At 44.3% G+C, this 26,954-nt stretch overlaps 1 protein-coding gene across 6 annotated transcripts in view; it reads right to left on the reverse strand.

Annotated features, from left to right (window-relative positions):
- Nucleotides 1–1,250: 1,250 nt before the first annotated feature.
- The window catches only part of LOC110978958 (segment polarity protein dishevelled homolog DVL-3-like), a 64,067-nt gene continuing 38,363 nt past the window's right edge, over nt 1,251–26,954 (reverse strand). For 2 of the 6 annotated variants that reach the window (XM_087147155.1, XM_087147153.1), the window contains 12 exons: nt 15,441–15,558; nt 12,749–12,845; nt 12,348–12,417; nt 12,088–12,175; nt 11,409–11,537; nt 10,968–11,035; nt 10,175–10,333; nt 9,746–9,883; nt 8,683–8,850; nt 7,493–7,705; nt 6,346–6,768; nt 1,251–5,322 (listed from right to left, as the gene is read on the reverse strand). In XM_087147155.1, coding sequence (XP_087003281.1) covers nt 5,288–5,322; nt 6,346–6,768; nt 7,493–7,705; nt 8,683–8,850; nt 9,746–9,883; nt 10,175–10,333; nt 10,968–11,035; nt 11,409–11,537; nt 12,088–12,175; nt 12,348–12,417; nt 12,749–12,845; nt 15,441–15,558 — 1,706 coding nt within the window. In that variant the 3' untranslated portion in view covers nt 1,251–5,287. Of the gene's footprint in view, nt 5,323–6,345; nt 6,769–7,492; nt 7,706–8,682; nt 8,851–9,745; nt 9,884–10,174; nt 10,334–10,967; nt 11,036–11,408; nt 11,538–12,087; nt 12,176–12,347; nt 12,418–12,748; nt 12,846–15,440; nt 15,559–17,139; nt 19,153–26,954 lie in introns of those variants that run through there. The other 4 variants (XM_087147157.1, XM_087147158.1, XM_087147154.1 and 1 more) reach the window with 4 other exon arrangements.

The following is a 26,954-nucleotide window of genomic DNA, read 5'->3' on the forward strand; positions in this document are numbered from 1 at the left end:
ACGCAAAGCGGAATCCGCCCCTCGACATTTTTCCAATATCGTCGCAATGCAATATTTTCAGAAGTTGAACCTTTACGAGTTTTAGAGTAACTCTTCTTGGTCATTTTGACACCAATTCTGCGAAAACTGAACATACCGTCCTTAAAGCAATGTACACTTTTTCCACTGTAATACTCAGATCACGCACAATGGCACGCATGCAGCCTTGAATTTCAAATAACCGTAACAAAACCATACATTGATTAAAATTCAGTCTTCACCTTTGTAATGATAAGGTATACCCAGCAAGAAATGAGACCGAGGGGTACCCCCCAACATGTCCAATCCCTATACACATTCCAGACTATTGTTACTTAACACATCCCCCAAGATGTCTGAAAGGAATTCCCCAGATTCCTGCGAGACAATGACCAACACAAAGCAGGGGGGGTTCTCTCCGTCTCATACCTTGCTGCATATGAGGTGTTCGAGAAGTAACATCTAAGCCTGGTTCCCTAACCAAAGATTCCCTGACGACTCTTTCACATAATCATTAAATCAATTAATAATCCCCATCAAAAAGAGTGTATATGCTTAAAAAATTCACGGTGAGGATCCGAAAACGCTGACAGCTCTTTGGTGAAAGTTTGCTGGATTTCGCGCATGCGTATTATGATTTCTTAGCGGTATCTGGGTTTGGGATGTTGCATAAATTAATCTTGGAGATTGATGGGCCAACGTCTGAACTCAGAAATATTCCTTAAGAAAATGTTCAGGGGGCAGAACAGAGGGAGGGGTTTTGTTTGAATTTATTACAGACACCTACGAGCTCGTTTTAGTCTTAATATTGGTGATTCGTACTATTAAATTTAGAGCTGTAGGAATTAAATTTCTTCCCGGGTAATACCCGTATGTGTCAATAATGCAATGGAATGAATCGACTGCGGGAGTAAGTGCAATACGAGTAATGAAAAGTGTTCCAAATTAATGGATTCCATTAATTTTGGAAACTCTTCAGAGCCCAGGACCTTTTCCATATTTTAATAAACTTATTCGCAAGCATTAATAACAAAACAGAAGAGGACGGAAAACAGTGGGATTTCGTTTTCGGTCGTTATTTGCGTTTTTTCTTTCTTACAAGCAAATTTTGACACATAGAACAACACATTTCGGTTTGCACCCTGACATTGTAATACAAAAGGGTTAGTTTGATGAGCCTAGATCTGCCAGCGAATTCACCTTCGACGCCAAATAACCACACTCCACACTGGTTTTGTTTTTATCGTGTTTACTTTTTACTCAGATACCGAGCTCATAACTACGTCATAATTACTTTACAAAAAATGAATAAAACTGAACAAAAAAACAGGCAAGGCCATTTATAAGCCTATTTCCTTTCTTAAAATTGTTTGTTACGTCTTTGGTGAACACATCCGGGCTTCAACATAATACTGGTCGATGTGTGTTCCTTTAATCCTATTTGATAGGCAAATGGGTGTCTTACCGACAACTCGAGCACATCAAGTTATATTCGACACATTCAAGACATGGCCCATGCTTGGCAACTAATTGAGAGAGAGAAAAAAATCCACGGTGTAGTACGGGAATGGCGCGATTTGTGGGAGTTTATTCCTGCATCTTTTGGACTAATTTGTCAGAGCTTCTCGGCAGAAAATGACAGCAGCACCATGAAATTACCCAAGTCAAACTACGGAATGGTGGGTTCCTTTCTCCTCGGTGACTTGGAGAAAATTCTCGCACCTTGTTGAACTGAAAACCTTGATAGGGACAACACAACGTATCAGACATATCTATGAGATGGCACTCAGGAAAAGTGGTTGATGTCAAACGACGACATAATACAGATTGAAGCTCCCGTTGCCTTTGTTCGGAGGTAAATGGTTCACTCAAGCGGTGACAATTCGCAAGACTCACGGGAGGGGGGGGTTTACAGCGGAACCGCCATAGAGCCAATCAAAGAAACCATGATTTGAAAATGTGGTCATCTTGCTGTCAGCGTGGAACTACACTACCTTTTCGATGGAAGAGAAAAGGAACATACATCAACCCGAACATTTAACTCACACACGTAGAATATGATACGGGATCTACAGTACAGTTTTTTTCCTTCAGTACTACTATCTTTGCAAACCTACTTCTATAACACTTGCTCTTCGTTTAAAACAGACCAAAAATTGCCCGCAAGTTAAAAAAAAAGCCAAAAACTATTAGAACATAAAAACCCTAGCATGATTGGCAGTTGACAGATATCTTTTGAAAAGCTATCTTACAATAATCAAGTAATGTCGCTTGTGTTAAAGATGATTCGACGAGCAGGGCGGCGGATTTTCAGCGAAACGATGGCCACTGGTTAACGCACATTCGGAGACCATGTCTGTCCGACAACCCCCCCCCATTAAAGAGTACATCTGATTTTCTTTGGATATACTGGAACATATGCCACTGTCACTCACTCCGAAGAATTCCACAAGTTCTATACACCCCATCATTAGAATTACGTTATTCGATCCCGCCCTGGTAAAATGTAAATTACCCAATAAATAGGACTTCAAAAGTAACACAGGTTTATGATTTTTTCCTATTTAAAACAAAATCTAAACAAGTATTTACATTAAACATATAAAAAACATGCTTTTCTACACTGATAAGAAGAGGACCGTGTTGCAACTCAAACCTGTTGGGACACTGTGTCTGTGGGTGCTTCGTCGGGGGGGGGAATCTTACAACAAAGTCAACATACAGTCCGATCCATTAACATACGCACCCCCCCCTTTCTAACAGCTATATATTTACAGTGCCGGTAACCATCTAAGCGTTACAGCGAATACAGATGTCACAAACATAACTTTTGGCAAATTCTTTTCACATGAGGTTGGCCACTGAAGTACCACTGAATGTGTGGCTTCATTCCTTTCATAAACAATGGTGCGCGTCTACGTCCAAGTACTGGATCAAAATTTTTGGTTTTTCCCAGATCGGATGAAGGGAGTGATTTAAAAACTCCCACACACATCTTAGGAAAATTTCCCCCCCCCCGTCTGGAAACTCTGTTTTGCACCAGATAGTACTGAAGATGGTCAAGGGCAAAACCACTGAGCTAAAAATCACTTTTTGCATCTCGACTCTACACATCATTTATGAAATACAATGTGCATTATCATAATTACAAATACTGATTTTTTTCTTAATTACAAAAAAAAAAATCTAAAACAAAACTGACAATTTTCAATTCAAAATTTGCTGACATTAATTGAATATTATTGAATACAATTAGACATGTACAATTTCTATATCCAATCACACGTAGTAAAAACTTGATTGATGTTTTTTCGTCCTCTTCTGGACAAGTTGTAATTAAAAAAAAAGAAAGTTGTGTCTGTAAGTTGCCAGAACAAGATTTGTTGTAAAAGAGAATACATATCTAAAAATGGCACGTACATGATTGAATCATCGTTTTACTCATAAAAATCATGGTGGATTTGTTTAAAGAAATTAATCAGCCCAAAAAAAAAACAGGAGCAGATAAACTACAGTTATATGCACTACTGAACTGAATGACCTTTGCGGTGGCCATCTTGGTCTTGTGCCAAGGTCAAGACAAACGACAAACTGGGGCACTTTTTCGTGGGTACCATGCTACTTCACATTTGGCTACGCTTTGGTTTCAACACATGTCAGGGCATTAACAGAAAGGTGGCCACAGAAAACAGATTCCACTTAAAGCAGGGCATTTCCGACAAATGGAGCTCGGGATGAATACCTGTGCGATCCTTGCCAGTAACGTCCAATCATTTTTGCGACATTACAAACCATTCCACTGCATGTACTCGCATGAATAGCGTGAACTTGTGCGACCTTAACAATGAAAACCTCACAACTTATCTCCCCCAACAACACTCACAAAAAAAAAAACCAACTTGTTTCGTTTCCTCAGTCTTGTGAAAAAAAAAGACACTTAGAAGAACCACAGCTTCAACACTTATTATCCTGTTTAAATAATACACTTTTGTACACGGCTAACACACATCATCCTGCACTGACACACCACTGAATTAATCTTAAATACAGATGCCTCGTCATTTTTTCCCTTTTTTCCCCCAAACTAACTTGAATACTTTGTGAATAGTTGCAAGTGCTCTTTCTGTCAGACAACAAAATTTACAACGGTTTATTTGCAGAAGGCATGACAAGTCACATAAATACATCGAGTTGGTGGCCATGTGGTGTTCTCACCTTTTTGCACTGCTTTCCTGCACGAATACCTGCGGGTACCAGTTATTGGTCCCAGACGTTTTGTCCAAGAGGGCCAAATGTACATAAATTACTCCCCCCCCCGACCCCCCAACTGGGGCAAGGGCTATATGCAACACGGCAGCTGAGGGCACATTGGAGTCTTCATTTTTCCAGCCGAGGAAAAGGCGTGCCAACTTGCGTCGTGACGCCGCCTTCCATCATGGAGTGCGTCAGAAAATTCCACGCTGGACACTGAAGACAAGCACCCTACAAATGACGCTAGTGATTATTGGAATATGATTCTACTGTGGTGGACTGAAGTGCAATTAAACAAGAGTCTCTGATCATTGCTGTTAGGCTGCCAAGCGGATGAAATACGATCCCGTAACAACCCCCAAAATGATTCCATTCACGGCACAGTGCGATGGGACAGCGGGTACACATTTTGACCTTTGCCCTCTTGTGCATAGTTCTGCAAGAGCGGCAAAAGGGCTGCGTGTGCGGGTATCAAAAAGCGCCCTCTACCGCCGCACTACATGAAATGAGTGAGTCTCACTCCAAACGCAAGGAAAAGTGAAGAGGAACGGAGGAAACGCAACAGGACAAACAGGACACTCACAGAAAAAACGTGGATACCTTCAGGTACGACAAAGACGACACAGGGTTGGGGGGTAACAACACAGAAAGAGAAAGATGACAGGGCTGCAGAAGCATCATTTGTGGGCAGAAATTTGAATGATTTGGGGGGGGGTTGGGGGTTGGAATTTTAAATGCCACTGTGTGGAATGTTAGACTCTCAAGTGTGACAGATGTTTAAAAATGGTCCACGTCCTGAAAAAAAAATAAAAAATTGGGCCGACAGCATTCGTTCTCCAAGCTTGAGTTCTATGCAACTACCGCAGCACAAGCAGATTTCAATTGAACTTTCTCCGGGATTTTTTTTTGGGGGGGGGATAGAGTGTCCGGAGAGAAAGAGTGAGAGACAGCAGGGGGGCTGGTCCGCCGACATAGTTTTTCTCTCTCTATTACCTTGTGGTCTCCCCGGCAACAAGGGTTACATTCTTGCTATCTCGCTGGCCTGTGCAAGCCCTGGAAGTGAGATGGAGACAAGAAAAGAAAGACAAAAAAAAAAATAGGGATGAGACCAAAGAGACCAGGCGCCCAGTTTTTCAGAGAGCTGCCACAGCAGAAGAATTTAGCTCAGCAGATTCGTCTTTTGCTTAGCAAATATGACTGGTTCCCTGCTAGTACCAGGGCACACCGCTTCCTGCTTTTTGCATGATAGCCGGCCTTTTGTTTCAGGCTGAGAGAGTTTATTTGCTCAGCAAGACTTTCTTTTTGGGTATCTTACACGTGGTTAAGTAAAACAGATTAACAGGCAAAAATCTCCATGTTGGTGCACATTCCCGATTATCAGATTTCAATCAGATTAACAGTTTCTGCTTAGCAAAATTGTTAGGGTTAGCAGCCCAGTAAAAATATGTAGGTGTCTAATTTACACAGTACTGCTGTTACTTCTGTGACAGAATTTTTGATTAATATATCACAAATGGCATTCCGGAAACACAGTGTCGGAAGGTTAAAAAAAAAAAGGTTAAACCAGAACTTTACTCAAGCAGCGGAATTTTGGCAGGCAAATGTGCACGAATAAAAAATAATACGACGACAGCAAAATAGGTAAGAAAATGAAACTGAACTGAAAATTTAGCGGGACAACTCACTAAGCAAAATATAGCGGGGTTACTTTTGAACAACTACCAGCAAAAACAAAATGCACTACATCAGTTAGGATGCCCAGAGGGCGGGGTTTCATGCCAAGTAAAAGAAAAAAAAAGTACTGCTGAGCTTGTTTGGAGGAGGAGCTTTGTTTTCTGTGTAATAGGCAGCTCTATGAAGTGGGCGACAGAAGAGAAAATGACATGCAGAGGGTGGAGACAAGACATGAAAATGAATGGGTGACAGGAGGACAAGGCATCAACAAGTGTACGCACGATACTTTGACCAGACAAGGTTTTGACCACACCCTGACCACACCCACCAGCCCCGCCCACCAGCCCCACCCTGCCCACCCGAACCTTCACATGACATCCACAAAGAATTCACAGGGATTACCCATGGCCATCCGGAAGGACTGCCTACTGCCTGATAAGTCCTCCGGCATCGTGCCCAGCGGCCTGGGCATGGGCACTGTGTGCTGGACGGGCCCCAGGCCCATCGGGGGCACAGCCTGGCTCATGGGGGGCAGCAGGGGGCCCACGGCGCTGCCGGCCAGGGCGGGGGTCGGGCTGGGTCCCGCTACCGGCCCGATACCTGTCATCTGGCCCATCGGCGGGGCAATGGCCCCGCCCAGGGGCATGGAGTTGACGGACATGGGGGGTGTGTCGCCTCGCAGGGACCCCTCTCCACGCATTGGCAAGTCGCCCCGTGCTGTCGACCGGCTGATAATCGACGTGGCGTCCGATTCGCTGCCAGAGCTACCTTTACTTCGGCCCTTCCGCTCCTTGTGGTCTTGGCTGTGGCCTGAACCACTGCTTCCTGTTATGGTTGCAATAAGAAACAGTTAGGAGCTCAATAAACCAACGCGAGGAAGGCTTGACACATAAAAAGGAACAAATTTCTTCCTGCCATGGAAAATCAATTGCAACGAAATGTCCTGCTCAAGGACACAGCCACCACAGTGCTGTTTTAGATTTGTATCACTGTGAAGTTTGTCCAGTGGAAGCCCAGTGCTTTTATTTCTACAACAGACCTCTACCTCTACCTCTTCTGCCAGAAGGCCGTGTCTGAAACGGGCTTCCAGAGCTATGGCTAGGTCTATTGTCTATTGTCCTCGCATTTCCAATGGAGCGAAGACCTAGACCTAGCTCCAGACAAGAGATTCGGATGCAGCCTGAGGCTGGAAGGAAAATTAGTCTGGTCCCTTTTTATCAATATGTGAGGTTGTATTACTATTGCCCAGTGTAATATTCGAGTCCTTCACAAGGCCAGTCACAAGGCCAGTCATAAGTGACAGGGTCGACAATGACAAAAGAATGCTTTTGTCACAGCTCATTTAAATGGCTTGTGAATTGGCTTAAGACAACATGACTTGTGATGGACTTAGAGGGACTTGCAGGGCCTTGTAATGGACTCGGATACAACACTGCTATTGCCAGTGTGTCTACAGGGAACAAGACAAAAAGGGCAGCATCGCCCTAGAGGTCTACACTGTCCCACAAAAGCTGAAAAAAAAAAAGAATAAAAAAAAAGGCCAGCTCACCTCCACTGCCGGCACTACCCACGCTCCCGTTCCCAAAGCTGGTGTAGCTGGCCGTGTCAAACTGAGAGTAGCCCATAGGCTGGTAGGCGAGGGGCGGGGCTGTGGGGATGTTGGGCGGCAGCTGACCAGGCGGTATCCAGTGCTGTGGGAGGGGCGCCAGGGTGTCCTTGTCCACTTCGGGAGGGTCATCGCCGAGGGACAAGGAAGCCATGTCTACAAAAAAAGAATGACAGACGTATTGCTTAGAGATGAGAACTTATCTCAGGAAGTTTTTCAGACTGATTTCTCTTAACCAGCACAAAATCAGCTCAGTGCTGGTTCGAGTCACCATTCCACTTGTTTTCTCCATTCTGATAGTGGAACAGAAAGTGAAGTGAAAGACTGCAATCCTCTTTGACACAAAACCGTCCACAATTGAACCAGTGTTGTACTGGAGTCCGTTCACAAGTCCGTTCACAAGTCACTTCAAAAGTCCCTTCACCAGTCCAGTCACAAGTCCCTTCACCAGTCCAGTCACAAGTCCCTTCACAAGTCCAGTCACAAGTCCCTTCACAAGTCCAGTCATAAGTCCAGTCACAAGTCCAGTCACAAGTCCCTTCACAAGGCCAGTCACAAGTCCAGTCACAAGTCCAGTCACAAGTCCCTTCACAAGTCCAGTCATAAGTCCAGTCACAAGTCCAGTCACAAGTCCCTTCACAAGGCCAGTCACAAGTCCAGTCACAAGTCCAGTCACAAGTCCCTTCACAAGTCCAGTCATAAGTCCAGTCACAAGTCCAGTCACAAGTCCCTTCACAAGTCCAGTCACAAGTCCAGTCACAAGTCCCTTTACAAGGCCAGTCAAGAGTAACAGTGACAAAAGAATGCCTTTGTCACAGTTTATTTGAATAGCTTGTGAATTCGCTAAAGATAGAAAGACTTGTGAGGGATTTACAGGGACTTGTGATGCGCTCGAAGACAACATTGATTTGAACTAGGCTTTACTTAACACAAATATCGCATTATGTTCTGAAACTTAATATTTCTCGAGAAAGAAACTTCAGGATAACTTACAGTGAGATAAGGCATAAGTTTTAAAGTTTTGGAGGAGCCATGGACTTGTCGCTGGCTTGGCAGCCACTGCTTAACATTTTAACCTTTTTTTATTTTGGAAACTCTCTAAAGGAATCAAACCACCCCTGTGGTGCACTCACTTCCACACAGGTCGCCAAAGACATAGTAGCACTGCTCGGAGAAGGTGATCTTGTTGACGGTGTGCCGGATGTAACCCGCCTTGAGGAGGTTGCAGGCGTACTTCCTGGCGTCTCGCCGATCGGAGAAGCCTTCCAAGCGACTGTACAGCCATTCCACAACATCAGAACCTGCCAAAGGATGGGAGGATGAATTTTGGTTTTTCAGACTTGGGAGTAATGGTGTTCGAGTAGTGGCGGTATCCGCCTTGAGCAGAAGCACCCCCTCATTGGTTGAACAGAGCAAGGTTGGTTGGGGTTGTTCATTTTGCTGGTGGCGAGGCGACTGTGACGCATGCATGACGCATGCATTTCATATTCGTTTGTGAACAAGCAACGTGCAGTTCCAACCACAGGAGTCTGTTGTTGGGAAAATTGCGCCCTCTCTTGGACCAGCGTGGGGGCTCATTGTCTGGACCAAATACAGACAGGCTGGCTTTGTACCAATGTTTCCATCTGGTCCATCACAAGTCTTCATAGATCTTCTGCTGCACAGTCGCATTGCGTCCTTTCAAATAAACTGTGACAAATGCTTTTCTTAGTTATTTAGGATTTCGTCTTTTGCTTACAGCAGGAATGATGAACTGATCTGTGGTTTACCTGAGACCAGACCTGTAGTGGACTTGAACCTAACACCGGTTTTCAACCGAGATAAACGTTTGGATAGGTTGACAGTTGCAATTAACGTGACTGCCCAACTTCCTACCTGTGCAGTGCCGTGGCTGACAATAATGATGAAGAGCCAATTTGACTCTTTGAGTTGATAGAATCGTGCAACTTTTGAAAGGCCACATGCAATGCAAGACTCAATACGTCCGTTTATATTAGTACATGTAAATTTGATGGCTCGAGGCTTAAGCCACTAGTTAAGAAAGGCTGTATTCGACACGGGCATCGCTGTCAAGGGCTACAGCTTTTCAGTTTCAGTCATACAATGCTCAAGTCAGACGCAGCTGAAGCCTCATGGTAGTTCATTAGCACCTAAACCGTGGGGGGCCTGGAGCCCAGGGCTCTTGTCTCGTCTCACCTAGGAAAGCGTTTGGAATGGTGATTTTGAGCCACATGCGGTCTCGGATGTCCAGCCCCGAGTCCGGCGCCGCCATGGCTCGCACGATGGTGATGAGGTCCGAGTTGATGGTGAGCGGGCCGAAGTCCTCGAATCCTGCTAGGGCGAGAAGCCAAGAGGAGAGAGGAATTAGACAAATTTTGTGCTAAGCCCGAGTCATCATAGATATCGTCACGCGGTGGTCCTCAAGGTACAACCTGTTACTCGGCAGCCTGATTTCTCTTGGCTAATACCCTGTTTGCTCAGCATCCTACGCATTTGCCTCACGGGAACAGAAACTTGATCCCAACAAACATTCACTTTGAACTGTTCCAAAGGTTTTGACTTTTTAGGAGACGTCAACTTGAAAACTTTGTGGTCACCAAGGCAAACTTAAAATCATCGACTCACTTTCGGACTCTGGGATTGAGCTGGTTAGTGAAGAGCTGCCGGAGGTCATGGAGGTCATGGAGGGACTGACTGGTCCCGCTTGACCGTGGTACGCGGCCACTTTCATGGCGTTGGTGTGGGCCACCCACGCCCCGGGATCAATCGGCCGCACAGGCTCACCTAAAGAAGAAAAAAAGGGCAATAATTCTGATTGAGTCTCGTTTTTATTGTTGGCAATATGAGATTTCCTTTTTTTAGAAGTTGAAAGTTCAGATTCCAGTTGGCTTATTCGGTGACACGAATGAGCAGCCATGACCGCAGGGTCACACAGGTGAGGGAGTGCGGGCACTACAAGCACCCCTATTGAAAAAACTGCCCCAAAGTTGAAGTCCACGCTCATCAGTCCAGAAGAGACAGGCTGGAGGGGAAGTCTTCCAAACTGGGCTTGTGCGCGCCCACGACCCATACCCAAAGACCACACCTTCACGTTGATACTGGTCGCGCATGCTCGGTGCGTCTCGCGTCAACGCAGTGAGTTCCCACCGGAGGACCATCACTGTTGCGCCCTCTCTTGTTCCCAAACAGAGCAGATAGGGCGTTGTGAGTTGCCACAAGCTCCAGAGAGCACAAGTGATTATGGTGGCACCGCAATAATGATAATCTCGCGGGATTAGTCCAGTCATCAGCGATTAACTGATATACTGATCAGTTCACATGATGGTAATTGATTGATCGGTTTCCGGTACTTTTCACCACCGGGTTAAAATTACTTCAGCTTTTGTTTCTGGTAAAATCAAAAGAACCTTCTACTTACTCCTTGGGATGGTGAAGTAGCCCTTGGGTGAAGGATCCCAGCATTTGGCTACTACTAGTTTGATTGGCCTGTATTGTTAAAAGAAAAAGGAGAGAATGAAATACTATGATCACTGCCTTGCTTTCACCCCAACCTCACCGATCATGGTGCTTCGCGCTTTATGGCTCCAGATTAGCACCCACTGAACAAAGATATTGACAAATGGGTAGAACCACCAACACCAGGGCTGTGTTATAAGACTGCCAGTATGGTGGTCCAGAGGGCACAGGTTAAAATCCCACCCCGGACAATTGTTTTTTTAATCTTCTATAAAAGAATAATCTTCTTTGACACTTTCCGTTCACAAAAGATGATCGGCAATTAACAGCCATCAACAGCTAATGAAGCCGGAACAGTTCACTGGTTCCCTGCCTGCCCATGACACAGTTCTACTGCTCTTACCCTGGCTGGTGCACGGCGTCCCTCAGTACCCTGACAGCATCGTCGTTGCTCATGTTCTCAAAGCTGACCTCGTTGACCTGGAGAATCATGTCGCCCGGTTCGATTCGGCCATCTGCCGCAACCGCACCTCTGAAGGGGGAGGAAGACAATACATTTCGATACGTTTGCATCGCGGTCCAGGGGTCAAAGGTCATACTCATGCAAATGCAATTTTTTTCCCCGGACATGGATTCAAACCAGCCGTGGCATAAAGAAATGATGGAGTCATTGAACGAAAAGCATATTTATCGTTTATTTCATCAGGGTAAAGCCCAATAATCTATTCTCCCCGTGGGCCCTGGCAGATAAGACAATGAAGAAATGATCAGTTTTAGGAGTGTGAGAAACAAGACAGCTATTCCAGGGGAACCCATGGAATTGAGTAGGGACTGAAACCCAAATCCACATACCGGCAAAGGAAAGATTTGAACCTGGCCAGGGTGGTAGGAGGCAAGGAAAAATACCACTGTGCCAACCTGACAACCAACTTCTTCCCAAAAGGAACAGCGCTCTTTCACATCAGTCAGTGTGTAATCAGAGTCAGTTATCCAGCCAAATGGATATTCAGCCCCCAGCCCGACAAGGGTAACTTAGAAACCTCGTTTCTGTAACCTTTATATGTAGTAGCAATGATGCTCACCCTTTCATGATTGAGCCCACGTAGATTCCGCCGTCTCCGCCTTTGTTGCTCTGACCGACAATGCTTATACCCAAGAAGTTAATTTTGTCTGCATTCGTAAAAAAAGGAACAAAATCAACGTTAGGCGTCACTGTGGTGGAACTAAGGGTACAAAACTATCACTTGTAATCAAAATGAAGCACGGTACAGCTGTTGCAATACGCAGGGCTTTGAAAAAAATCAGGCACCATGCCATGTGAAGGTAACGCAACGAGACTTACCCAAATTTAAGGTTACTGTGATAATGTTGAGCGACATCGTAGAGTCTGTTATACTGCTAAAAGAAGAGGCCTGTGAAAGAAATGAAAGTTGCGTGATTGCCATGTTTTTTGTCGGAGCACAAAACCAAGAGCTGTCTTCCACATGGCCTTATCCCAATGCCTGACAGGTTCAGGCATACAAGTCAAAGAACCACATTGTACGTGTAGCAAGGCATATGAAGATCTGAGTTTTTATTTTGGAATAGAAATCAAGAGATCACCAAGAAGTATTGGTTCCTATCAACACAACATAATCAATTAAAACCGACTTTAATAAAATAATTTTCCACTGTGTGCTGTAAAAAAAAAAGAGAGAGCCTTATTCATGATTGAGCTGAAGAGACAAAAAAAATCCCACTTACACGCTGGACTTGAGGCATGCGCGGTCTCCGCCGTCGTTTCCTGTGTTTACTGCGCATTAATCGCGAGGAGCTGCTGCGCTCTGTTGCACTACTAAATCTGCAAGGAGAAAGAAAAAAATTAAAAAAAAAACAATCCAAATAAAATAAAACACGTGTGGTCATTTTTTATTCTGCCAGTGACCACAGGCTTCAAACATGATCACTGTAATACAGTGCCAAGAGAAAATTGTTTTTTAATTGTTTTTTGTTTGTTTTGGTGCGGGGTGTTGAACAGAGACTTCAACAAAATCTTTGTCCAAGGATGAGTCTCATTGACTCATCCTTGGACAAAGATTTCTCTACTTGGTTGTCTATTTCACACATGTTGAATTCAGACTCTAATTTTTCCATGGACTCCCTAGGTACTAGTGCTGCTAGACCGAATCGCTCTGCAAGTACAAAGTATTCCACTGAGCTGAACTTCACCTTCTGCATGAATTACTGACAGATCTTCTGTCTGGAGAAAAGAGGTAATTCTTTTCGACTTCCCAACGGCGATTTCAGCTTGCGCGTTCCGTTTGTGCTTTTCTTTACTCGTGTGAATCTTCACCTCATTTACTCCTCTGGCAGAGATCCACAAATCACACCTGCAAATCTTGCAGAATGCGAAAAACTCACCCTTACGTGATGTCGTTATGAATTGGAACTGCACTTTGTATTCGCCCCTAAATCTTTGCAAGCGTTTTGGCTTCTGATCCGTCTCCATATGGCTGTACAAACTTGTTAATTCCCCGCAACAATTCTATAGCTAACATCACCTGACATGCCTCATCACGACTACATGCGCACGACGGAATTCGGAAGTCACATGTAAGATGGGAGGGATGCGCTGTCGCCACACAAAATGGCGACCGATGAAAAAAAAAGCCAATGGCGCTCTCTTTTTTTCCTGTACATTAGCGCCCTCTTTTGCCACGACTCTTCATGTTTTAATTATTGTTTTTTCAATTTCGTTGGAAATCGGAATGTTCCGAGTTTTTGCAGTCTGTAAACTTACAAATAGGGATGATTCTGATTCAATGGGAACGGTCGGCAGGTATGATGCCATGTACTGGTACACGTTCAAATGATACAACACTGTTTCCAAAAAAAAAAAAAAGGAATAAATCGAGCTAACCCTCTGAGTATTTAACCCACAAAGTCCTGTTTACTCACTTTTCTGCACAACCACAAAATTTGTCAACACAAAACAAATTCATGAAAACTAATGGAGGTTAACCTCTCACAGAACTTCTTGAAACATTTTTGTCCCCCTTGACAAAGGACATTCACAAATCAGGTCAGTCTCTTTCTGAGTGACCCCATTCCATTGAGATCAAGCCCCAGAAATTTCTTCCCCCCCTTTACGTTCCCAAATTGTCCTTTTTACATCCACCCCCCTCCAACCAAAAGAAAAAAAAAATCCTGAAAATTCCCCAACAGATGCAATTTTGACAAGGACATCCTATCGCTGACTTTCCTCCTGGCCTTATTTTGGTTAGGATTCTGTTGAAAAAACACACCGGCTTGAAAGCTTGGGCTTGTTTTGCATTTCCCAAACGGCTTTCTAATGTCAGGGCTAACCAAACAACGTAGAACATCACACCCCATAGAGCCAGGAGCACTGGAGTGCATTATACCACACGGGCCACTAGCAACAAAATCTTTGTTCGAGTTGAATTGAAATCGAGTTGAATAAAACAGATTTTTCCCCCTCACTTAAGCAACGATTTGAAATGGAAAGGAAGCAAAGACAGAACTTTTCATTTTAATCCCCCGTTCAAAATTGTCCAATCTTAAAAATCAGGGGTGTGAGTGGCCACTTAAAAGTAAAGCTGAAAACAGCTAGCAAAATGCTAAAACGTAAGAAGTCCCCATATGTTTGTACACAGCAGGTGCACAAAAGGGCTGAAATTGAAGGTCAACATGTAGACAAAAAAGCAGAATTTTCACACCCCTGAAAAAATGTCATATTTGACGATAAGCGGCATATTATACATGTTTACATAAAAAATTTCGATATGAATTCATCTGCGTGCCAAGTACTTGCATCTGTTTCAGGTTTTTTTTTTGGTTTTTTTGACACACCCCAGCCAGGGTTTCACATTTCCACAACAGACTGTTTTATTTTCACAGCCAATCTCTGCCTGTCACAAACTACCCACAACCAGGCCATTCTAAACCAGGCCATCTCCAGCTAGTATCACTATCCCCCCGGGCCTGGTTTTGGTTTTTTTGGATGCCAGCCTCCTGTCCCAGCGACCTGACCTCTCTCTGTGTATTTTCACAGCCCCTCAATTTGATATTTTTTACCGGCTTAAACAAAAGGGCCCCACCTGTGTTGTAAACCGCACCATCAAATTGATTTTTAATTTGTCGGGCACTTTGGGCATGTGCACTTTGGGCATATTTTTAAAAGAATGCTTTCAAGTATTAGCCAGCTTAACACCTTGATTCAATAGTTAAGCACTCAGCTTTTAAACTCAATTCTACATAGCAGCAACAATAATCTTTCACACAAATCTCAAATATATTTTCTTCAAGCTGCCTTTTGAGATCATTTATGAAAAGTGCAACGTCCACAGCTTGTCAGATTTCAGAACATGTAAAATGACTGAGAAGCCCATATATCTTGAAAAACTTTGAAAGTTTGACACAACCAGTGAATCCTCACCTGCTGTCATCGTCCGTGGAATCGAAGTAACTGGTGGACTCTATGTCGCTGCTCATTAACGTTGACGAGCTTTCGTATCCATGACCGCTTCGATGGTGGTCCCTCTTTGGACGAGAAACTGCAGCAGGGAAATCAAAGATAAACATACCCCCCCCAAATCAATTACGACTGCAAACTCAGAATGCTAGCGTCACTGTTGCACAGACAGCTCTGCGAAGAGAGAACTTAGTTTCAGCAGCAGACTTTGAGGGCAGAACAATCAAAGGGCTGAGACTTTTCGGCATTCAAACATGGCCGAAACATGACCCAGGTCACCCTGGGGACAGGGTGACCTGCAGTGCATGTGTAACTTCAAAACTTTTCGTGACTATGTCATACAAGGTTCTGTACCAAGAGCAGAGATTTGACAGAGGCGGGATATGAATGCGCGACCCGAGGAGCAAGGGTGACCTACACAAAATGTTCCTCAGTCAACCTGCACGCAAAGGAAAAAGAAAATAAGTAGAAGACCAGTCGCTGTGTGGCATTTCGACTGGTGAGGCATTTGTGCTTAGCAAAATTTTTTCAGGGCTAGGCAAATTTCTACCCTAAGCTACCCACAAAATTTGCTCTGTCGAGTGGAGATTGGAAGTTGAAGAGAAATCCCCCAAAAAGGTGAAAAAATTAAGCAGACTTTTTTTTTACTTGTACAAAAGTCTCTCTCACACATGGCTCCAATTGTGTGCATCTTACACTTGGTTGTTATGAACGAAGTACAACAAAGTAGCAAAATGCAGTTGATTAAACCTCTAGAAGTCAACAATGTGGGGGGGGGTTACAAATCCACAAATCAGGAAGATTCCTGAGGAATTACATGTACACCCCTGGCTATTACCCACAGTGCTGTCAACCTCAGTGGTTGGCACCCACCCAGGAATCAAATTTTGATGTCATTTGTTCGGGGTCAGTGGGAACATTAAACAATTTGCTTTCAATGAGGCCCTAATAGTCTCTGTCAAACATGAAACAGAACTGTCAGACTTTCTGACTTTCCCTTGCATCAAAGGGTAGGGTGGCCCGCTCTGAGGGTCCCCCCCCATCACGGAGTGACCAGCTTGAGGGGAGTGGCGAGTGATGTGCCGGGGAGAAAAAGATGACGGGTCTGATTATTTGCAGAGCTAAATCCTGCGTGACGATGGGAGCATGGTCAGGCTGGGTGGGAATGTACATGTAATCTACCGAAGTCCTGGAGGATTTCGGGAGGGATTTACTGAGAGGGGATGAGTGGCTGGTGGTTTGCCGTTGGGCTGGTCAAATGAAAGGAAAGACATGGTGTTTGGCACAAATATTTTGGACAGGAAAATCCAAGAGGACAGGAATGGAACTCGACTATTCAAATACGTTTTTGGATGCTTTGGTCAATCAATTTTTTTTCTGGATATTTCGAAAAGCATACAATCTAAGGGCAAGGATTGGAGAAATGAAGACCGGGCACAAACAAAATATGAACATGTGGATCACAGTTAGTAGAAATAGGCATATGGTCAAATGATAAATGAGATTTGGACAAGTCTCCTTATATTTGTACATCGGCAACTGCATATCTGAAGGATTTAAATAGTTTTACAGACTTTTACGAATAAACATTTTGTTATTCAAAAGCAAACGCCTACATCAATGGAGTTTCTAGCATGAGTGATGTTACACTCAGATTACATACTTCGGCAGCAGTTTGCGTGTATGTGCAGTTCCACGGCCGACTTCTGGTAACTGAGATCGGCCACCTGCGGGTGGCATCGGGTGGAGCGGGCAAACAGGATGGGCGGCAGACAAAAGCAACCCGGCGACTTCAGCTGCGAGTTGCCCATCGGTGTGCCCACCATTGGGACGTCGGCGGCGACCAGTCAACCGGTGGCATTCACAAGTGTAGCTTTGGAGATTGACAACCACTTGACAGTCTGTTTTGTTAGTAGGGATGAAGTTCAGAACCCTGGACTGTACACTGTCTTTCAACTGTGCAGCCAACCGAGCAAGGAACACTGATCCCAAAAATGCTTGAGGTACACGTACATGTCCGTGCACTGACTGAATGGAGCCTGGACTTCATCAGACGACGAATCAACACTTATCACTTGGTATGAACGACCAAACAGCAAAATGAAGCATCCGCTGGCTGTCAAACACGGCATTCCACATCAGGGTTAAGGGCAGCAGACTTCTTCAACCTTTGACACAGAGCAGATATCCAGAACCATGAGCAATTTCCTACGATGCTGAGGCTGTGTAAGAAGATCTCAGGGTCAGGATGACACGCTGTGTGCCTGCCTACCAGTCAAAATAACGGCTTCAATAATTCTCCCCCTCTTCTGTCAAACATTCCGCTACTCGGCAACTTTCTTTGGAGTAAACTAGCTACGGTCAAGACAGCATCCTACCTTTGAGCAAACAGGCCGATCTAAAACTGAAGACAACAAGCATGCATTGTTTTTTTTTTTTTTAGAAGAGCAGATTTCCGACAAATCCACCTGCTATTTTCTGTTGCAGCGAAGCCCCACTAATTCGTCCGAGTGACGCTTGCTGCGAAAGAAACAAACACATTGGGGGAGCAGGTGTCCTGTTTTGTCTTCAACGGGGTTGCGTGTGCTTGCCCTGAGCAAACGCTCCCCGTTTGTATTCCGCTCACGGCCCAGATACTTCCTAAATCCCTCCAAGACAATGTTGATACACGCAGGAAACAAACCTCAACAGGTTTCGGGAGGGCAAAGCCGCTTGCATCAACTGAGTGTCTTAAATTTGGCCGGGACCGAGTGTGTGCTTACATAAGACCCCGGGGTCACACTTTTGAGTCGAGAGAGTTGTTGCAAACCTTGTTGCCACAAAATCCCGTTGTTGGTTGAGCACTACACTGTACTTCAACACTTCAGCCAAGCTGCTAAGCACGCAATCGAGGCAGGGGAAAAAAAAAAAGTTACCATACCAGTGGGCGGACTGTCCCTCCCTGATACATCCAGCTATGCTAATGTTGACAGTAACCCAACGGTCAAGTTATGATTAGTCAGTGGGCCGGAAAGAAACACTGGTCTCCGGGGCGAGTGATGCTTGACAAGAAAACTGCCATTCCACCGGTACTTGTAGCCGCCGAAAAAACTTCTTGCCCTGAATACAAGATTCAACACTACACATGCTGAAGACCAGAAACTGGCTGGAAATTGATATCGTGGAATTTGACCTACTTGCAGTGACAGGAAAATGCAGATCTTTTCTAAGGAAGGATTCTGATTATGAAAACAGTCTCTCCAAAGTCCTCAAATATTGATGAGAACAGACCACAAAGTTACATTTTGCCACAGCCAACCCCCCCGTAAAAAAAAAGAACAGTGGTGCCATGAACAGATGTGGGGTGAAAGGGAGTTGAGCGTGGGGGTCTTGGGGTGCCTGTGTCAATGTTGACTAAACCAGATGGCCAAGTTATGGTTTCTAATTCTAGCGGAATGGAACTGAGAAGGTGACACCCGACGATGACCGGAAAATTATTTGGCTTCTGACATAAAGCCAACAGTAATACCTACAGGTCGTGCTCATGACCCGGAAAAACTACAGACTAAGCAATCTGAGAGAAATCAAACTGTATCTAAAGATTTATGTCGAATTAGGAGAACAGATGGTTTTCAACGTTCGTTTATCTGCAGTTTCTTGGGTAGGTTTCATTGAAATGCTGCACTCTTTGCCACTTCTTTTGAAACAATATGTATACATTTGGCCCAATATTCAGCAATGACATTTCAGAAAATATTGTTCAGTTACGTCACCTGCTAACTTTATACAGTGTTCCTGTGCTTTCAGGACAATTAAATTCCACGACTTTTCCAAGGCCACATTATGAAAATCCATGACTCGATAAAGCAACTTCTTGGACCATCTGGACTTTTAAAGTCGTGAATAAAATCATGCACTTAATTTATGCGCTTATTTCTGATAATAGAAATCACAGTGTTTGAAAAATTCCATGACTTTTCCAGGCCTGGAAAAGAAAAACAAATTTACGCGACTTTTTCATGACTTTTCCAGGCAGCGAGAACCCTGCCCATATTACACAGAAACCACTCATAACAACATGCACAGCATTATTCAGTCGGTCTTAGCTGGTAATCGGAAAAAGTCAAATTCTTCTGTGATTACCCAATGCAGGCATTAGCACCTCCACCAAATTGGCTCCCTGGATCGACTGCAGCCCCAGACCCTGGTCCCTAAAAAATACACGCAGGACAGATGTCCTAACCATTTGGCCCCCTGCCCTGGCCCCCTGCCCAGACCCCCACAAATGCACTCCCCAGTTGCTGGTAGGCCCATACTGCCATGATGTCCGACCCATTAGATTTCTCAGTGGGGCACTCCCTGATGTCCCACCCATTAGATATCTCAATGGGGCACCCCTTGATCCCCTACCTCCGCCTGACAAATGCAGCCCAGGAGGGATCCGGTCAGGTGTTGGCAATGCTCAAGACAATTTGTTTGAAAGGGAAATCCTGTAGACAGACTGGTGTAAAGGAAAACCAATCTTCTTGTGGTAAGGTTGGAGATAAAGGCAGTCTACCACTATGCATGTCAATCCATCCCTCTGATTACTGTATAGTAATCTTGATATCTCAACCGAGACAACAATCACAATGTCATCAAGAATTGTTCAGCCAATCTAAAACCATTACGCCCGAGTTTTCCTAACACTTCCAAGTTATTACCGGTCTGTCAGTCTCCAAACAATACCCATGATTTTTCAAGGATTTCCAGAGCACGCTCACCAGTCTTCTTTGTCAGCCTAAGATTCACTGTTTGAGGTTAATTTTACTGGGGACAAGGATGCCCGAGTCTTAAGTAAACTGGGAACAGACTGTGGCGATAAAATTTTGGAAAAACAAGTCATCTTGACCACTTCCTTTAGGGCAGTAAAAAGCATGCCCTTTTATAAATCTTATCTCAGTAGTCACCAGCATGTCTAATGCCTTTCTCAAGAGCTTCCACGGGTCCAAATCTAAATGTAACAAATCAGTGAGTGACTCTTGAGAAGAAAATGAAAAAAACACAAAAAACAAACACAACAAAGCCTGACTTTTGAAAATTTACGATGTTAATCCTAGAGGACCATTTACTGAAATACAAGCTCAACCCCCCCAATGTTTTGGCATCTCAATTCTGGCTTTCTCAAGTTGAACATTTTGAGAATGTTTTGCAGAATTAAATGACCTATTTTCTTAAGGCCCTCCAGTGCAGATTCATGTTTCACGGTAGAAACTAACAGATACAAAAGTAAGTCTAGAATCCAACCCCCCCATCTCCATCAATCAAACCTTAACGTCTCTGTAAAGTGAGACCTTTCCTTCCTCCATGGTGAGACAAAATCCCTGGTAACCAGCACCTGTTTCTTATAAATGAAAAACACATGTTCTACTCCATTACAATTCAATCAGTTGATGATAACCATAAATCCACATTAGCAAACAAATTCCAGGCTTGCAAGATTTCCAAATGGAAGACCAAAGCAAGCAATAAAAAGCAAAAATTATACAAGTACCAGCATATGAAGCCAGGGGAAATATCCTTTCACTGAAAGTAAATAACTTGCTGCACTTTAAAACGAAAAACATCCCTTCTACTCAAGCTATGCATCAACTCGCAGGTCGACAGGCCGGACTCAAAACGTTGACAGCGACGGATTTACAGTTGACAAAATCCCCCCCCCCTTCAATGGAGTGGCAAATGAAAGGGTGAATTCTCCACGTCAAGGACCAGAGATGCAGTCTAGAACCAACCAGCAAAGGCAGGGCCAAATAATTTCCACATCTGCTTCCCATTCCCCCAACTTTGGGTTATTGGTTCAGGAGTTGTAGGCGATGATAGACACACCATGAGCAACTGATGTGCCTTGTGTGCACTGCCACCGAAGTATAACATGGCACATCTGCGGGAACACAGAGGTAAGAATCGCACCAAGGTTCCAGAGTGATTACAATGGCTGATGGCAACAGCATCAAAGCTGGGAAAAGGATCTCATCCTGTGCCGGCAAAAGGTCGTTAGCGCGCTTACGCCGTTTTACCCAGAAGCATGATCACAGTAGAAAAAATGTCCCCGGTGACAGGGCGTAAGAAACACACTGTCTTTATTTAGTGAAAACGGATAAAATTTACTACAAAATAAACACAGGCTGTGCAAAAACAACCCTTGTAAAACTTATCAAACTACTTGGGACATTTTTTTTTTACTATATGCGAAGAAATCTTTATATTTCATTAAAATAAAACAGTTGCAAACATATGTCCTTTTGCCGGAAAAAAAAATTGTTGGCAGCGATAATGCTTCCCGGTAAAAGGTTGTAAAGGCTCAGGACCTTCTTCTGGGTGCATGACGAATTCTGTCGATTGCAAATTTGAAATTTACAGAAAAAGAGTGTTCAGACACGATACTCAATGTGAAAACCAGCAAACTATGACAAAAATGTGTAACAGGAGCTTCCATTCAAGTGCCTAGGTGTGAGGAATCTTTTTTGAGCCATAACTTCTCCCATCTACCCAGCCCGCACCGACCTCAGATAACCCTGGGACAGTCCTGTCATAAAACAAAGATAGCAAATGTAATGAACGCTTTCCAAAGGTGAAATTCTTCCCCTCTAAGCCAAGGGGAAAACTTTCATGTGCCAGAGACTGATGGGGGTGGCAGGATGGCTGATAACCTTAATGGTCTGTGTGTGTTTGTGACTGTTCTTACCCTATTTCACAATCTGAAATGACAAACAAAATAAAAAAGTTATTTATGCTTTCGTCTCCTCCGTTGGAAAAACACAGCATAACTTTGTCTCCTTTCCCCACTAGAAAAAACATGTCATTTCTACACGTGCATGTACTAGTTAGTACCAGGCTGGGCCAATTTCATAGTGCTGCTTAAGCACAAAATTTGCTTAGGCGTAAAAAAAAAACTTGCTTAAAAAAACAGAGGTAACCAGCTCAAACTCTACATGATTGTCATGCTAACCAAAAGACAGCTACCGGTAAATACGATCCCAAAACCATACACATCACATGGAGTTTTGGCTGGTTACCTGATTTATCGAGCAAGGTTTTCTCCCGCTTCAGCAAATTTTGTGCTTAAGAAGCTCTATGAAATTGGCCCCTCTGATGTGTATACTGTATACTGTGTCATGTAACCAGAAAATTTACCAAGTTCACATGAACAATCAAATTCTATGCGCTTCCCTCAAGTAATTTTCACTCCAAACAAATTAAGTCTTTCCCAATTTCCTGTCCATTTTGACAGCTAACAAAGCCCTAACAGATGGCGACACCAGAAAGGAAGAGACACTGAACTCCATGGTGTTGTGTTTACACTGTGAACTCCTTCAGCCCGGTTCACACACATACCTGCGGTTGGAGGGGGGGGGTTTGATGTACCAAGGTTAAAGGGACAATGGGCCCATCACTTGAGGCAGCCAGGAATGGCCCGATAATGACGACCGATTGGCTGATAATAGAGATGTTCCGTTCCCTTTGTTGTGGAGTTCAATGTGGGTTTCTTCGCTTGGCTGGGGGAATAAGTCCTTAGTGGCGACACCAATTACTTTGGAATGTTTACAATACAAATAAGAAATCTTGCTCACTGCAAGCAGTGACGAAGGTGATTGCCAAAAAAGTTATTAATTAACCAAAAAATGAAGCCCTGAAACAGAAGCACACAGGCAGTACTATGCAAATAGTCCCTATTATTCTGCCACCTTCACAGGCAACAGAGAAACTGCTAGAGCACTACACTACTAAACAGGGAGAACATTTTCTTAGCAACAGTAAAATCTCGACATAATATCCACAAAAATTTACATCTACTGCAACAGCAAAAATCTCCTTTTCCCCTCGATCACACACCATCACCACTGTTTTTGTGGAGACCCTGACGAACTGGAAAGACAAGTGGACACAGATTTTTGAGAGACTGGCAGATTCTCTAAAAAAAGGTCCTCAGGGTTAAATGCAGGCCTCTTGAGGGTGGTTGGGAGAATCCATATTTTTCAGGAATCCATCAACGGCAACTTGAACTGTGACGCATCCCAGTGAAAGAGCAGGGCATCCAACAAACGTTCAGAGAACTGATCAGCTCCGAGATCCGAGACAGGCACACTCAAAGCAAAACTCCAAACGACAACCGAGTCACATCAAAGTTGACTCTCCAACTCAGAGGTCACATTCTCCAAACTCCAAAACGAGTTGAAATGACACTCTCCCGAATTCGACCATTTCTCAAGCCATCTTCCCTGTTGACGCAATGACAGGAGATAGCATACGCTGTCACCACGCCCAGAGACAACTGCTCACCATGCCCACATCCTCACAACTCAAAGAATAAAACCCACCGCATGGCTGGAGTTCCAAGGCTGCGAGAGAAATCCTGGCAGAAATACCCAGCTTGCTCTCACAATGTGCTTGCCCACGAAATACATGTAAACCACCACTGTGCATACACATGGTGCAGTACAGGATAAAGCAGGTCTGACCGGCTCTATGGACAGACAATGCACTCTGTCATGGAGGGAGAAAAAACAGGGGACACTAAACAAATACATAGTCAGGGGCCACCCACAAGGCCCCCATCATGAATAAATTCATGCAGGAGGAAAACCCATCAAGGGAAACTGATCCAGATTTCTTTCTAAACACAAATATTGGAACAATGTGGCACTGTGACAGCCCTTCTCAATGGACAAATCCAAGCGCAAATGGATCTGGCTGGACATTGAATATGGACAGCACATCTGTGCTTTATGACCAATCTTCACGACTGATCACAAAAGGATTGAATCGGAATATTTCAAACTCTCCTCGCTCAAACTGAAAAACGAAACAACCGGGCAGGAACTGAAGTGCATCTACCCTGGTTATCAACACCTGATGTAAAGAGACTTTGAAAGGGGACTCTGCCCGTTTACATTCAATTTTTCAGACTCTGTTACCCGCACATGCAGCGGCATATCAAGGGAGGAATGTGTAACTTTCTCCAAACAATTGACAAATTCACTTTTCTTTTTAAGGGGCTAGGGGCAAGGGCAGAGTCAAAACCGAATTTTGGGGTGGGGCAGAGGACAAAACCTTGGAAGTTTTTTTCATATATTATGGCCTTTCTAAGGGGTGAGGCTTGTCAGGGCTTTTCACATGCTTTTTGAAGGGACAGAAATTACTTGACTACAAGAATTGCCTTTCATTATTTTTCAAAATAACATTTTTTAAGAACTTTATTTGGGGAGGGGGGGGCACGACCATATTACACCCCCCCTTCTCCTCGGATCTGCCCTTGGTTAGGACAGGGTTGGCAGCTGATGTGGGGCTCAGGCCTCTGGGAAATTATACGATAGAAGAAATCCGACAGAGGGTCGGTCCATGTAGTAAAATAGGCTTCTTCTGATCAATGTAGGCCTACCGGTACATTTACATGCACTGTACATAACGGCTGACAGCCATCAATATGATCACATGTAGGACCCGCCAAACTTGCACAGGGCATATAAATGTACAGCAGCGTACCGTACATGTAGCTCTTGGGCCAGTTCATGCATTGCACAATACAGTGTACAATGGGTAGGCATTCACCGCGTCAAGGGGACAAGTTCTTTAATTAGGGAAATTTGAACCGAGTTGTGGGGACATTTCTGAGTCCCCACAACGTTTTCAGTCCCCACAAAATGGGTGAAATGTCGAGTGCATGTCCCCACAACTACGGTGCGGGAGATACTGTACATGTACAGTGTGCACCTATACATGCACAAGCAGGCAGGCCCGATTTCATACCATTGTAGAGATGCTGACCCACAGGTGACGTAAGCTATGACTACCCCACTCAGGCATGATGGTGATGGCAAAGTTGACCGGCATCCCTGGAAGATGTCAGTTTAGACCCGCTGTGCCAGTAATGGTCCCTCACAGGGTGCAAGACACAAGGTTGATCAAGACTGGTCCCCTTCAATTAGTCGGCAGGCCTCCTTAAAGACTCCTGACAGCTCTCTTTCAATGGTACATGTACTTCGGAGGGCTCTGGCAATCTTGGAAGGGGGGGAGGGGAGGGGAACTTGACCGGATGATTGCATGCAACTTGTATGGGAGAAACTTGCTCTGGGCAGTTGTCACTGGAGAGCTGCATTGGGCAGATTACCAGCCAAACCCCCAAAACGCTGGCTACTTGCAGGCCCAACACAAAAAATGTCTACAAAGTGAATCAAGGACATTTGAACAAATTCTGTTCCGAGATTTGGGATGCGAATCAATTTCTATTAGTTTTCAGGAAAGGAATCAATCCAGGCTGGCATTTAAGCCACTGTGATCTGCATGTACATGTAATTCTTTAAAAAGACAGAAAAGAGAGCTCATTCATGTGGCATCATCCTTGATGAAGTCACAGCTGGACCATCTCGTGAAGCATCTCTGTGCTGAAGGAACTAAGCCTGGATACGTACGCTCCACAAGGAGCAGTAATGGGCTTTTTATTCTTTGATGAGAAGCTGATAAGGCCATGCACATGTTGTACATCGAAGACAGCAGTGTGCAATGGTCAGTGGGCCATCAACCCATATCCGTCTTGAGCAGAAGCACCCCCTCGGTGGTTGAAAAGAGCCATGCTGGTCGGGAGTATTCATTTCGTTGGTAGTGATGCGACGGCAACACTGGCATTTCCTAGTCATCCGTGAACCAGCGATGGGCAGTTAACTACCAAATGAGCCTCCGTTGCTGAGGAAACAGCCCCATCTTTTGGTCCAGATAGGGGCCCATAACCCCAGTACAGCAGCAGTGTGGCAAACCCAAATGAGGCAGTCATGTTTTTGATCTCGTTTCCTGAATCTGTCTTTATAACTTGTAAACTGCTGATCCAGATGGTGCCAGACTATATACGATTGATGTGTGTTCCAAGCCTCTCTTGTGATTTTTTTTTTCAAAATCTGGCTGAAAACACTGAGTGTACATTATGTCACAAATATGAAATTATTCATTGGTGTAGACAGGAACTAGATTGCCATGAAATTTTCATTTTTCTTTTATTTCTACTTGTAAGTTCCAAAACGGAGGAGTTACCTGTAACCTCGCTTTCAATTTCAATTTGGCCGACCCATGAATAAAATCTATTGCCCTAGCCCTGCTGGTTTGGAGCATCAAACCATGTGAACACGTCTATATGTATCTGCTCCAACCATCATATCCTAAAGAAAAACTGAAACAAAACTATCAGTGACTCTGCCAATGGAAATTAGAAACCTTTCCTTTGACAGACTATCAAGTCCCTAAGTTCACTGACCAAACAACACATGGCGATTTGTACTTTTCAAAAAACCATTCTAGCACCATCTAACATTTTCAAAACAACGGTGTGGCCTTTTTATATCTGTCAGCTTTGGCCTGCCATGACCCCGGGTGACCCCAAGTGACCTCCAGACCAACTGTCGCCCAGGGCCCCTATTGGAGACACTTGTGATCCGATATTCCTGTTTGTTTTTGCTTGAATGCAAATTTGAA

Source organism: Acanthaster planci, linkage group LG16 (genome assembly GCF_054643075.1).
Source record: "Acanthaster planci isolate LZ-2023a linkage group LG16, COTS_SCS, whole genome shotgun sequence".
In the NCBI taxonomy this organism is placed as follows: Eukaryota; Metazoa; Echinodermata; class Asteroidea; order Valvatida; family Acanthasteridae; genus Acanthaster; species Acanthaster planci.